Here is a 14153-nt window from a genome sequence, read left to right as displayed (position 1 = left end):
TCAGACACTCCAGAAGAGGGCGCCAGATCTCGTTACGGATGGTTGTGAGCCACCATGTGGTTGCTGGGATTTGAACTCTGGACCTTCGGAAGAGCAGTTGGGTGCTCTTACCCACTGAGCCATCTCACCAGCCCAGCCACAGACTTTTTTGTTTCTCTGTGTAGCCTTGGCTGTTCTAACTTCAGATACATCAGAAGGAGGCATTGGATCCCATTACAGATGGTTGTGAGCCACCATGTGATTGCTGAGAATTGAACTCAGGACCTCTGGGAGAACAGTCAGTGCCCTTACCTGCTGAGCCATCTCTCCAGTTCTGCCCTGGCTGTTCTGGAAAGTCTAGGGCTGTAGATTAAGCTGGTCTGGAACTCAAGCGACTTGCCTGGTCTGCTTCCCAAGAGATGGGATTAAAGGCATTTGCCATTATGTCCCGACCAACCATGACATTCTTAAAAACAAGCTCCTTATCTTGTTCCTTTCCTTCTATTTAAAAGTCATGTCCTTCAAAAGTATGTACATATTGTTTGCTGGTAGTGTGCTTGCTTAGCAGACACAAAAGCACTACTATGCCTGGCCTAGACAGTCCTGGATTATGGACCCAGGGCTTCAGGCCAGACAAATACTGTCTCTACCAAGTGATATACATCCTCAGACCCTCCTTTTTAAAAATATTGGATATTTTCTTTATTTTACATTTCAAATGTTATCCCTTTTCCTGATTTCCACTTCCCAGCCCCTCATTTTAATTATTGAGTCTATTGTTTAACTTGCCCTGACATTTCCCCCTTCTCCCCTCTACCCCAAGATCTAACTTTCTTGAGCTTCGTCTTGAGGTCTGTGATGTGTGTGGGGTGGGTGGGCAGGGGAGGACATGCTACCACCAGGTCTCTGGCCTTCACCAGGGATCCTAGCAGTTTTGCCCTAGAATTACCTGGGGCCCAGGTTTATGTTAGTCCTGCAGGAAGGAGACTCTAGGAATGCAGGGTTGTATCAACAGACACTTTTGGAAGAAGAGTCATTTTCACAAACCTGACTGAAACCATTTTTTTTTTTAATCATATGTGCACGCTTGCAAAATCAGCTAGCATGAGTTCTGAATACCTTAAGCAATTAAACCATGACAAAGCCCCCAACAGAGCAGCAGTTAACACAAACCAAAGGCAACTTGGAGAGCATTGTTTTTTTGAAACAGAGTTGCAGTTTCTTTTGAACAAGATATAGTGTTGTAGCTGGGTGGTGGCGCACGCCTTTAATCCCAGCACTCGGGAGGCAGAGGCAGGCGGATTTCTGAGTTCGAGGCCAGCCTGGTCTACAAAGTAAGTTCAGGACAGCCAGAGCTATACAGAGAAACCCTGTCTCGAAAAACCAAAAAAAAAAAAAAAAAAAAAAAAAAAAAAAAAAAAAAAAAAAAAAAAAAGATACAGTGTTGTACTGCATGGTCAGCCCAGTGATGACTCAGTTCTTCCTGGCTCGGGTCTATCCAAATTGCCAAGAAATGTTAGTACTGGCCTTGGGGCTTTCACTTCACATGAAAGCAACACACAGGTCAGGTGCAACCGTGCAGGTGATGTCATTTATACACGACCCAAACATGTTTTCCATAATCTTCAAGGTTTCTGAGAAAATGAAAACGTGCAGTGAATAATTTTCACAAAGATTCATAGAAGTACTGAGCTTGGTTGGGAGTCTTGAGCTTGACTTCCAGTGTGGCCGTAAGCTAATTGCTTACCACTTTAAAAAATTGTTACTTTTAAAATTATCATTATTATTAATGATAGTATTTTGGGTCTTTTTTTTTTCTTTTTCCCCCGAGACAGGGTTTCTCTGTGTAGTCCTGGCTGTCCTGGAACTCACTCTGTAGACGAGGCTGACCTCGAATTCAGAAATTCACTTGCCTCTGCTCCCAAGTGCTGGGATTAAAGGCGTGTGCCACCATGGTCGGCTCAGTATTTTGGGTCTTTGAGACAGTGTCTCACTATGTAGCCTTGGCTAGCCTGGAGCTCATTGTTAGACCAGGCTGGCCTAAAACTCATAGCCATCCTTTGCCTCTGCCTTCCAAGTGTTGGAACTGAAAGTCACGTACCACTACAATCAGCCAAACTTATTTTTATTTTATGCTCATGAGTGTTTGATTTGCATGTATGTAAGTGCCCCATGGAGTGCCTGTGGAGGCCAGAAGAGACTATCAGATTCCCTGGAACTGGAGTTACAGATGGTTGTGAACCTGTAGATGCTGAAAACTGAACCCAGGTGCCTTACACGAGCAGCCAGTGCCCCGAACCACTGAGCCATCCACCCCTTCAGCCCCTCACTGGCCATTTTCAGATCTCTGTCTACAAACAAGAAAGGCAGAGATGAGTGCTAGTGTTCTTCCTCAGAGATGAAGGAAAGAGTCAATGGTAGCATTTTTTCTAAAAAATATTTATTTTTATCTATGTGTCTGTGTATGTGTGAATGGCCATGGAGGCCTGAAGAGGGTGTTGCATCTCCTGGTACAGAACCACAGGTGTTTGTGAGTTGCCTAACATGGGTACTAAGACCCAAACTCAAGTGTTCTGGAAGAGCAGCGTTTGCTCCTAAATGCTGTGCCATCTCTCCAGCCCCTTCTCCAGCCTTGGAGACAGGACCTCATGTCTCCAGAATGGTCTCAAACTCAGCTGTGAGGCTAGGATGATGGCTCCAGTAGTTAAGTACATGTCCTGGTGTATGAGGGCCAGTGTTCAGATATCCAGATAAATAAATACCAGGTGGGGATGGTGGCCAGCCTGTAATCCCAGCCTAGGAAGGCAGACATAGTGGATTCTTAGAGTAAGCTGACCCCTAGTACTCACTAGGTAGCTTAGGCAGGCCTTGAACTATTGATCTTGGCTCCTAAGCTCCTAAGTTAGGATCACAATGGCTGTACCGCCAATTTCTGTTTGTCTGTCTGTCTGAGTTTTCTCTAGGTTCTCTTTAGTGATGAGATTACAGGCCTGCATTACCAGTCTCTCTTTGTCTGTCTGTCTGTCTGTCTGTCTCAGCTCTCTTGGTTCTCTATAGGTGAAGAGAGGCCTGAAGCACCATGCCTGGTAAGAGTGAGCATATTTTAAAATTCTCCATCACAATAGGGAATGGTGGTATACAAGGGAGGCAGAGGCAGGCAGATGCCTTTGAGTTCTAGGCCAGCCTGTTCTATGTTGTGAGTTCCAGGACAGCCAAGACTACATAGAGAGACCCTGTCTCAGACAAAACAAAACAAAACACCAAAACACAAACTCCCCATCACAGAACTGCTGTGTGGATCAAACTGAGAAAGTCTAGAAGGGCCTGAGGGCAGCCTGGAACACCACAGGCAGGTAGCTGACCACTGACCATAATGGACCACAGCAGAAGAGAAAATGTTTTAGAGAACAAATGGAAACACCCTGAGGCCTCATACCCCCCCCCCCCCCCCCCAGTGCTGACAATCATCCTTTCTGACCCATCCTTCGGGTATTTGTGGCATGGGGCTCCTCCCCCACCCTCCCGCTCTGCCAGCTTCTCCACCCCCTCCCAAACACCCCCTCACCCCACTCTTTCACTTTTTTTCTGCCTGTGTTCTGCCTTGGTCACCTGCGCGGCAGCACCCCCCAGTGGTTTTCTTGTTCATTGCTGTCACCGGGGAATCCATGGAAGACAGATGAAATAAATCTGTATCAATAAGGGTTACCAAGGGCCCAGAACTCAAGAGGCTCAAGAGTGTTTACAGGAAGCCATGCTAGATCCCCACCCCCATTTCTGGAAGATTGAGATGGAAGAATCCAGAACCTCTGGGTAGGAACTGTCAACTTGTCTTGGATTTAGGGCAAGTTCCAACATCTCTGGACCTGGTTGGTTGGCTTTATGAAGAGCCCTGCCTGCTCTCTTCCAAAGGCTGGAGGAGAAACACAAAATAGAGATGGCTGGAGAAAAAACCTACCACATGTATGCTTTTCATCAGCTGCCCCCCTTTTTTTAAAGAAAGTTTTATGGCTTCTTTTTGTTTTAAGTTTATTTATTTTATTTATATGAGTACACTGTAACTGTCTTCAGACACACCAGAAGAGGGCATTGGACCCCATTACAGATGGTTGTGAGCCACCATGTGGTTGCTGGGATTTGAACTCAGGACCTCTGGAAGAACAGCCAGTGCTCTTCCCCACTGAGCCATCTCTCCAGCCCCAGCTGCCGCTATTTGCTCTTTGCATTCCGGGCTGGCGTGGGATATGAACCATCAGAGCTGTGTGAAGAGGACAAAGCTGGGACTAGCCATTTTCCTCCCTCCACCATTGCTCTGAATTTTGCATCTCTGAGAAATTGTCAGGCTCGGGGGGGGGGGGGATCCTACCCTAATCCTGCCATTTTCCAGCTCAAAGCCCAAAAAATCCTGCCATTTTCCAGCTCAAAGCCCGTCTTCAGAACAGGCCCAAGCTAGTCACAAGAGAGTCCAAGCTGTCTTGCTGGCGTTCCTTCCCGGAACACCATCTGCAAATGTTCACCTCACCTACATCTACTTGAAGTTTGCTCTTCCGTGAGACTTTGCTCAGTCTCCTCCCACCCCGCTGAGGAGGGAGTTTCTAAGGTCTCGGCTGGCTCCCACAGCTCCATCCAGCTCTATCAACTACATGGAGACTGCCTTCTGTGACTACAGATTCTGTTTGTAGGGGAAGCGCTGTAAAAGAGCACAGTCCTTCCAAACCTCTCAGAGCTCTAACAGAGTCCTGCCTCGTGCAAAGTCTTAATAACTCTCTGTGAAATGGATTAGGAGGCGGGACTCAGAGATCCTCAGTGACACATTAGAAAGCCACAAGGGAAACCGATGCTAGCAGAGCTACCACCCACACAAACTCCGGGGCCCTTCATCCTAGTGGGGGTGGGGAGGGGGAACTGGACCGTGGAGACTCAGCCAAGGGAAGGCAGATGGGATGAGAGTCAACATTTCAGTCCTTTAAGAGGGCGGAGCCTGGCTTCAGCTGCCCCCAACCCCCAACCCCATCAGTCAACGTCCTTTGAAAGCTTTGGGGTTCGAGGTTTTCAGACCACAGACTGGAGAGTGTCCTTTAAAGACGCTCTTTGGCTTCAGGTGCCTCGGTAAGGCATTGCTACTGCTGGGGGAACTCAGTTTTATGCTGTAGAGAGAGATAGCCAGTTTAAAAACTGGATTCTTCTCAGGGAACAAAATCAAAGTCCCAGGAAAGGGGATGCATTATTTGGGACTCAGAAGGGGTTCCCCAAAGGACTACCCTCAGTCAGTTCTAAACCCCTCTGCTTTCAACTTTAGTCCACATAGCCCACCTTGTCCTCTGTTAGGCAGGATGAACTCAGCTCTAAGCTCTTGGCAGCAGCCAGCGAACGCTGCTTTCGACCGGACCTCCTCCTCAGTGGCTTTTGTCTGGGGGATCTCTTTGTCTGGGGGGTCTCTTTGTTTGGGAGACCCCTTTAGTCCCGTTCCATAGTTCTCAGCCTCCCCTCCCTTTCTCTGGGTTAGGCTGTCCCCTCCCTCTCTGCGGGGGCTGAGAGGCTCAGCGAGGGGAGCAGAGCTGGGTTGCCATGGTCACCTTGAAGCCAGCCGCAGCTGGCCAGGGCAGCTGCTCTTGGGCCCCCGAGGCTGGAGCTTGGACAAAGCCGGGAGGTTTCACCGGCCTCAGACCTGGATCCCCAAAGGCTTGTGCCTAGGGAGACTGAAATTCAGGAGAACCTGGAGGTGAGCGGAAGTTAGACAGAGCTCACCTGGGAGAGCCGGAGCAGGCCTCGGGGCTGGGCTGCCTTTGTGGGGAGGGACCAGGTAGGCCTGCCTGGAAGTGTGGTGGGAGGAGAAAAGGATGGAGGCCCCGTGTGGAAACAGGTTGACCAGAATGAGGGCGGGGCCTTGGTGGCCTGGAGACAGGTTTAATTCTATCTCTGGCCCTTCCATCTGTCTCGAAGTTGTCCTTCCTTCCTAAGTCTGCCCACCCAGCCCCCGTGTCTTTTTCTTCCTTCCTTTCTTCCTTCCTTTCCTTTCTTTCTTTCATTCGTTTGTTCTCTCTCTCTCTCTCTCCCTCCCTCCCTCCCTTCCTATGGCTCCATGTCTCAGTCTGTATCTTTCTGCCTCCATATCACTTTCACTCCAACCTTCTCTCTCCATTTTTTTTTTTTTCCTATTCCAGTTGCCTTCTCTGCCTTTAATTCCTTCCACGTTGGGTCAGCAACCCTCCCTCCATCCAATCCTTTCTTCCCCAAACTCCTCTCTCCTCCAGAGCCCCTTTATCTCCCACCCTTTATTTACTTGGCACCATCTCCCTTAACTCTCCTCCCCCTCTGTGCTCCAGACGTGTGCCCCCTCCCAGGTCCTGTCTCTATGTGACCATCAGCCTCCCTCCCGGGAGACTCTTGGTACCCTGGTCCTCATTCCTTCCCCAGACTATGCACAGCTAATCGGTCTCACTTCTTCTTTCCTTTCCTTTCCTTTCCTTTCCTTTCCTTTCCTTTCCTTTCCTTTCCTTTCCTTTCCTTTCCTTTCCTTTCCTTTTCTTTTCTTTTCTTTTCTTTTCTTTTCTTTTCTTTTCTTTTCTTTTCTTTTCTTTTCTTTTCTTTCTTTTATCGGTCCCAGATTTAAGCCATCTCTTCCTTGGCCATCATACCCCAGGCCTCATTTTCCTATTTGATCTTGGTGGTTTTAAAGTATGACCTATAGCCAGGGTCTTTTCCAGCTCCTTACCCTGCCCCCGCCCCCAGAGGCTTTCCACTCTCCCCAGCTGCTGACCCAACCTGCTCCCCTAGAGGCAGCTGCATTTTGAGGCAGGGACTGTAGCTAGTGTGTGTTGGGGGTGGTGAGGGTGGGCTCATCTGGTCCACTCTCCTCTCACTGGTTTTGTCCTGCTTCCCTGCAATGGCCGGGTGGTCTGCAGGCCTTGGGCTGAGCTCTTATTCCTCCTACGTGCCTATTTTCACATCCCCCTTCCCCCCAGATGGTTTTTTTTTTTTTTTCGCCTCTTCTTCCTGGACTTGCAGAAAAGGGTCCAGCATGGGAGAGTGTGCATGAGGGAAAAGTAGAGAGAACTTCTCAGGTTCTAGGGTACAACAGGGGGGCCCTGGAGAGGAGCAGAGGGCTGGGGAGCCACAGATGGCTGGGTTCTTGGCTCAGCTATGTAGGCCCCAGGATGGCTGGGATTTCCCTCTCTGGCCCCTGGGAATCTGGGCTCCAAGCAGCACATTCCAGCCGGCTCCAGCTCCTTTTCTGCTGTCACTTGACTCCGCTGGGCCCCAGCCCTGCGTCCCTCCTACTCCTCCGGCCCTGGTCTGGAGCGAGGTGGGCATCACCGACTAGGAATTTTTCCTGGGAGAGTGAGAAAGGGGCCAAGGCTTCAAGACTCTACCTCCTATGGGCCCTTCACTGGGCAGTGTGAGTCACGGGCGTGAGGGGCTGAAGCTTCGCTAGTCCTGTCCCGGGCTTCCCCAGAGCGGCCCTCCTGGGAGGAGGGGCTGCCGCCAGCGCAGGTGAGGTTACTGGGAAACCTTGGCCCCACCCCCAGTCAAGCTCCACACCCCGCCCAGTCTCTGCAGGACCCAGATTCCCTATCGCTGTCTGCAGAGGGGTAGGTGATTGGGGAGTCGGGGTGGGTGTCCCCTAAGGTCTAGGTGAAAAGGTCGTAGGCAGTTCTCCCAGTGGCCAGGGGAGCCATTAGCAGGTCCTTCAGCAGCTGGAACGTCCCTGGGTTTGTAAACTGGAGACCCAGCCTGCCTTGGCTTCTCCCTAGGGGCAGCTTATCTTCCTGGTAGGTTTTTGTGTGTACTTGTCTTGGTTTGTTTGGACTTTGTGTCTTTCTTGAGACTCTTTGGAAATGCTTTTGGGTGTGAGTTTTGAGTCACTTGGGATGTGTTTGCAACCGGGTGGTGAGACCGGAGACTTTACTGTGACCTGACATTATCCGGGAACTTGGCAGTTATGGGGGGGGGTGTTGGAGAGAGGTAGGAATGACAGGTGGTGCTGAATGGGACGGAACACCTCCCACACAAGCTCTGTTGTTCTCCCTGCCTCCAACTCTCCGATTAATGGCTCAGCAGCTCTCTCCGTTCATTGTCTCCTTGTATCCCTGGGTCATGCGTTCCTGTGCTTTGGGCAGTGTCTTTATTTTTCAGGGCGCCTATCTATCTTCCTCCCCCACCCCCACCTCGTCTTGGCTCCATTTTGCCCTTCTCCTTGCCAGAAGCCAGATTCTGCGGCTTCCACCAGGGACCGAGCTGACTGACTGGGACTGAGGGAGGCTTGCCTGAGAAAGACTGCAGAGTTAGCCTGGATGAAGCAGGGATCCCAGGGGGACCCGGAGCTTGAGGGGTTTGGATCTCAGGGATCCTGAGAAGACAGGAGGGAGCTGCCGAGCTGGGGAGAGGTTCTGGAGGAAGGGAACAGAAAAAAGTTGAGACTAAAAGAGTGTGACCGACTCTCAGACTTGGGGCGCGCGGGGAGTGGGGGGAGTGATTTAGGTTGGGATCCGGAGGAGGGGTGTGTGTCAAATAGTGACAAGTGGGGTGGAGTGTGAACCAAGAGGGTCAGGCTAGACAGGTGAGCCCGGCTCCCTTCCCCCAGCCGGGCTGCAGCTCTCGCTCCGGTGCTGGGCCTGTGGGAACCCGTTCCTTCCTGCGTGCCCTGGGGCCGCTTCTCCGCGCTTCTCTCCCTCTCTCCAGGAACCGAGCCCAGAAAAAGGGGAGGAGGGACGGCGCCAACTCTCCCCACCCACCCCTGAGCCACCACGCGGGGTCCCTAGGGGGCTTAGCGGGCCCCTGGTGGTGCTGCTGTACCCCAGCATCGGGGTGGCGGGGGATGGGCGTGCGGATCACCTAGTGGAGGCTACGCGCTGGGGAGCACTTGCAGGGCGGGCACCGCACTAGGAGAGGAGCGAGGGGCGGCGCCGGGCGTGGGAGCGCGGGCGCCGGGGCGGGAGTACCGGCGGGGGACGGGCGCGGGGAGGCGGCGCCTGGGCGCGATCCGGCCCCGCGCTGGCTCCTCTCCCCGGAACAGGCCCCCGACAGCTGCTCGCGGGAGCCGCCTCCCGACACCCGAGCCCCGCCGGCGCCTGCGCTCCCCTCCCGCGCCCCGCCGCCGAGGAGGCCCCAAGCCGGGGCCTGACGCCCGGGTCCGCCCCGGAGAGCCATGAGAGGTAGGGACTGAGGCGGGGACGAGCAAGAGGCAAGGGGAGCGGGTTGAGGAACCCCAGTTATGTTTGCTGCCCCGGGATTTTGACTCCCCATCCAAAGCAGAGGGTCCTGACTTTCCGAGAAACTATTCCGAAAAGAGAGGGAGGACCTCTCTTTTCTTGGGTGAGGGGAGAACCTAACTCCAAGAGGACAGGTGCGCGCATATGTAGCCCATTGAGTCATCCTATCGTTGCCTCCCCCTCAACCTCCGGTGCCATGCTTACGGACATGCTCTGTTAAGCTGCCCAGGCCAGAGGGAGCCAGCCTGACGCCCAACCTACCAGACCAGCCACGCTCCGTGGTTGCCGGGTTGTGCCAAGAGACGAGGTCACCGCCCAATGAGCAACGCTCCCAGGCTCCCTTTCTGGCCAGGCAATTCTTTTCAGCACCCCCTCTCCCAGCCACCGCCCGGCTGGCCTACAACTGAGTGGCTGAGAAGGATGGAGGTGTGTCCAGACCCGTGTGGCACTCACTGTAGGGACAGGTCACACACAGTAGAATGCTTGAGAGCGTGGAGAGATGGTCCTTGTTTTTCTTGCTGTTCTTCCCACCCGAGTCCCACCTGTTCCTGCCTGCTCTTGGCTTCCCTCTGGCTCAGTCACTCTATGTTTCGGGGTGGGTGGCTCCGTTCTCTGAGGATCTTGTACCTCGGGGCCTGCGTGTGGCTCACGTTGTCTTCTGATTATAGGAGCTTGTATCTGCCGTTTAGTATTCACTAAATGGTGAGATCGGACTTTATAGATTACCTCAGGGTTTGTGGCACACACCTGTAATCAGCCTCTGGTGATAAAGAACTGAAGGTCAGCCTTTTGGCATCGTAGTTGAACTTGAGACCTTGTCTCAAACAAAACAAAACAAACAAACAAAAACCTCAACCAACTATCTTGCTGTAAAAGTACATGTCTTTAGTTCCAGCACTCGGGTGGCAGAGGCAGGAGAATCTCTCTGAGTTCCAGGTTAGCCAGGGCTACACAGTGAGACAACAAAACCCAAGGAACTAACCAGTTCTTCTCCCCGCCCCAAAGCAACACAAAGCAATCAAACGCACACACAGAAGATGCCAAGATCTGTGTGGGGTGGTGCTGGCTTGGGCAACACATATACTAAAATCCGAATGACATACAGAGGAGATTAGTGCGACCCCTACACAAGCATGACACGGAAATTCATGAACGTTCCTTAATTTTTAAATGATGGAAGATGGAATTTAATGTAGGAGTTGTCTTTAAAGTCCTTTCTTACTTTGAGGTCCAGGTAATACTTAATAAAATTAGCCAGGCATGGTGGTGCACGCCTTTTATCCCAGCACTTGGGAGGCAGAGGCAGGCGGATTTCTGAGTTCAAGGCCAGCGTGGTCTACAAAGTGAGTTCCAGGACAGCCAGAGCTATACAGAGAAACCCTGTCTCGAAAAACCAACAATAAATAAATAAATAAATAAAATTAAAAAGACCCCAGGGAAGAGTGCAGGGTCCAGGAACAACAACAAAATCCTGGAGACTGTAGAGTCTCTTATGTAGACTATTTACCCCTCTGACTTTTTGCAGAAAACGGGGTGGGGGTGGGGCTCAGGGTGCTGAAGTGAGTTGAAATAGCCTTTCCAGGATGTGGATGTCTTGGTGCAAAACTGAACTCCATTCTTTGAATCTAAACAGGATAACGGCATACAAGAAAAAAACAAAGAAGATCTGTACAGAGTGGATAGGAATTGTGTGAGCTGGTCTTGGTGGGACACAGGCCAATAGGATGTGCTGAAGAGGCAGGAGGGTCAGGAGCTAAAAGGAAAAGAAATGAAGAAAGGAAAAGGAAAATGTCTGTGAGAGGCGGTAAGGTGCTAGTGGTACGTGAGCAGGATACATTTAGCGTTCACAGTGGGTTTAAGTTCCCTGTGTGTATGTGTCTAGAGCTGGGATTGGGCGATGGGTTCAGGAGAGAAGGAAGGGCCCAGGGCTCAGCGTCCTGATCCTTGGTTTGTAATTGGTTGAAGAAGGGCCAGGTGGGGTGCCATTGAGGTGGCTCTCCTGAGCCGGTCTGATTGATTGTGGGATTCAAGATCTAGGAGACAATGGGAAAGGGGTTGCCCCAGACCTTGTGAGCATGTCTCTGCAGCTCCTGCACTTGGCCCTGTGTCCCGTTCTCAGCCTGCTCTATTTACCTCTGGCTTTGTGTTCTGCTCTGTCTCCCCCCTCCTCCCTTCCACGCCTCCTGTCCCTGCCTGGCTTTGTATCTCAGCCCCAGGCTCCTCTCAGCACTGTCTGTCTCTGATGACTCATCTGGGATAGGCATGAAGGTTACTCAGGGGAACAAGGGCCCTGCTGTTTCTACTGCGGTGGGGGTGGAGAGTAGCACCCAGGAATTCCCGTAGTCCCGGCGGCTTGCTCCCCTGCATCATGGGGCTGTATCCCCCACGGACTGGTCGTGATGCCTCTCGGTTCTAGGCTCTCCTTTGATAGCCAGGTGCCCTCTGGCAACCCAGTCAGCCCCTCAGCTGCCGCTTCGGTGATGGGGGGGGGGGTCTCAGCTGCCTCTTACATTCCTGCCCCAGAGGATTGTGGGAGCAGCTGGAGGAGGACAAAGGGCTGGGGGAGTCTACCCCCAACTCCTCCTACCTCCTGGGGTGACCTGGCTTCCCTCATAGTTTAAGCCTGCCCTCATCTCCAAGGCAACTCAGCCTTCTCAGCCCTCAGCTCTTCTGCTACCTTCAGTAAGTTGGAACTTGGGGATGGGGTGTTAGAGGCAGGGCAAGAAGAGCTGGGCAGACCTGGTGGTGGCAGGGGTGTGAGAGGGGCAGTGTCCCTCAGGATTCTGGGACTTTAGAATTCAGTACAGACCTCAGGCACTGCCAGGTGTCAGGAGAGTCTTTCTGTTCCCAGGATAGAGGCCAGCAGACCCCTGTGTTTATATGGAGACTTCAGGTGGGGTGGTTTTAGGGAGGATAAACTGCTTGCACCCCAGAAGAAACAGAGAAAGCATCCCAATCTTCAGGGGGACAACCACCTGGGGAGTCTGACCCAGTGGGTCCAGGTAGGGTTCCCATTCTCAACCAAGTTCTGGGAAGATGCCCAGCTGGCTGGTCTGGCTACCACAGTGGAACCACAGAGGACAGAGGTCGGAGACTGATGGAGGCTTGTCCTTAGGTTGTAGACTTTGAGGTCTGAGGGGCTCAGGCTTAGCTGATGCTCTTGTGTTTTCCTTAGCAAACCAACTAAACTTCTCTAGGACACCTTTACGTTTTGGAAACCAGGGCGGGTTTTTATGTTGGTTTATATGTCACAAGGCTGATATTTATGCACATAAATGCATGGTTCTGTTCCATGAGTTTTATAGAACGAAGGCAGCTAACCCATCTTTCTCTTTTTGTGTGTGCTCTCCCCTCTCTTGCCCTCCCTGTTTTGTCCGTTGCACAGTCTCCCTAGGCGTGCCCATGAGAGTGTGAGCAGACGTGGGTTTGTTTACCCTTTGCTCTCACGGGGTGGAATAGTTCTCATACTTCTCGGTTTTCTTGTTCGCCAGTGGTATGACCAGCACATGCCAAGTCAGATTCATACGCTCTTTAAGATGTAAAGCAATTTTTTTATTTGTATATTTTGTATTTTATGTTTATGAGTTGTTTTGCCTGCATGTGTGTTTGTGTAATGTGTGTGTGTGTGTGTGCCTGGTGCCCATGGAGATTAGAAGAAGTCGCTGTATTTCTTAGAACTGGAGTTGTGGGTAGTTGTGAGCCATGGTGTAGATGCTAGGAACTGAACCTGGGTCCTCTGTAAGAGCAATTAATGCTCCTAACTGTGAGCCAGCTCTCCAGCCCTCATTTTCCTCTTTCTTCCCTTTTCTTTTTCTCTTCTTTTCTTTTCTTTCTTTCTTTCTTTTTCTTTTTTTTTTTTTTTTTAACTTTTGTTGGCTTTGGGTTTCTGGGTACCATGTATCCCAGGTTGTGTTCAACTTTAGAATGGGGCTGTGGCTGGCCTTGAACACCTGATCCTTCACCTCTGAAGGGTTAGAATTACTAGTGTATGCCACCATACCCCACCTTTCTTTCAAATTTATGCATTATTGTTGTTATTGTTATTATTAATTGTATATGTATGAGTATTTTGGCCTATGTGTATGTCTGTGTCATACAAGCACACATGGTGCCCTTGGAGGCCAGAAGAGAGAATGGGATCCCCTAGGACCTGAGTTATAGATGGTTGTGAAAAGCCATGTTAGTGCTGGGAATCTAACTTGAGTCCTCTGGAAGAGCAGTCAGTGCTCTTAACTGCTGACCCATCTCCCCAGTGTGTGTATGTGTGTGTGTGTGTGTGTGTGTGTGTAGGTTTATGTGTGTAGGTCAGAGGATGGCTTTTGAGAGCCAATTCTTACAGGAGTGGTAGCACACATCTTTAATCCCAGCACTCAGGAGGCAGAAGAAGGTGAATCTCTGTGAGTTCAAGGCCGACCTGGTCTACACAGTTCCAGGACAGCTAGGGCTGTGTCGAGAGACATGTCTCAAAAACAAACAAACAAACAAACAAACAAATAAAAAAGAGTTGATTTTCACCTCCAACCCTGATTCTTTCCTTCCACCCATGAGTCCCAGGGATATAGAACTCAGATCATCAACCTTAGAGGCGAGTGTCTTGTATCCACTGGGGCATCTCTCTGACACTGTACTGTTTTTCTTTTCATAGCTACATAGAAGCTTTCCACCCTACCCTGCATGGTGGCTTCCCTTTTGCCCCTCTTCCCATGAAGACAGAATCTTTAAAAACACTTTGTGGGAGCTGGAGAGATAGCCCAATGGTTAAGTGAGCACTTCCTGCTGCTCTTGCAGGGGAAGGACCCAGCCCACTTGGCTCACAACCATCAGTAACTCAAGTTCTAGGAGTTCTGGCTCCCTCTTCTGGCCTCCTCAGGAACTGCATGCACGTGATGCACAAACATACATGCAGGAAAAAAATTAATATAAATAAAAATTAAAAAAAATCTTGAGCCGGGCGTGGTGGCGCAC

The 14153-nt window shown here is 51.1% G+C and overlaps 1 protein-coding gene and 1 non-coding gene across 12 annotated transcripts in view; both read left to right on the top strand.

Annotated features, from left to right (window-relative positions):
* Positions 1 to 4999: 4999 nt before the first annotated feature.
* The window catches only part of Ddr1 (discoidin domain receptor tyrosine kinase 1), a 22801-nt gene continuing 13647 nt past the window's right edge, over positions 5000 to 14153 (top strand). For 2 of the 11 annotated variants that reach the window (XM_029471502.1, XM_029471495.1), the window contains exons 1-2: positions 8983 to 9131; positions 10822 to 11006. In XM_029471502.1, coding sequence (XP_029327362.1) covers positions 10977 to 11006 — 30 coding nt within the window. In that variant the 5' untranslated portion in view covers positions 8983 to 9131; positions 10822 to 10976. Of the gene's footprint in view, positions 5086 to 5482; positions 5699 to 7256; positions 7471 to 7533; positions 7569 to 7590; positions 7749 to 8976; positions 9132 to 10821; positions 11007 to 11720; positions 11871 to 14153 lie in introns of those variants that run through there. The other 9 variants (XM_029471503.1, XM_029471496.1, XM_029471499.1 and 6 more) reach the window with 8 other exon arrangements.
* LOC115029833 lies at positions 10248 to 10356 on the top strand. Its single transcript, XR_003835390.1, has one exon. It is a non-coding gene; the product is annotated as a U6 spliceosomal RNA (small nuclear RNA).

Source organism: Mus caroli, chromosome 17 (assembly GCF_900094665.2).
Source record: "Mus caroli chromosome 17, CAROLI_EIJ_v1.1, whole genome shotgun sequence".
Lineage (NCBI taxonomy): Eukaryota > Metazoa > Chordata > Mammalia > Rodentia > Muridae > Mus > Mus caroli.
The sequence above is the reverse complement of the archived record's forward strand: the minus strand, read 5'-3'. Positions and strand labels throughout refer to the sequence as shown.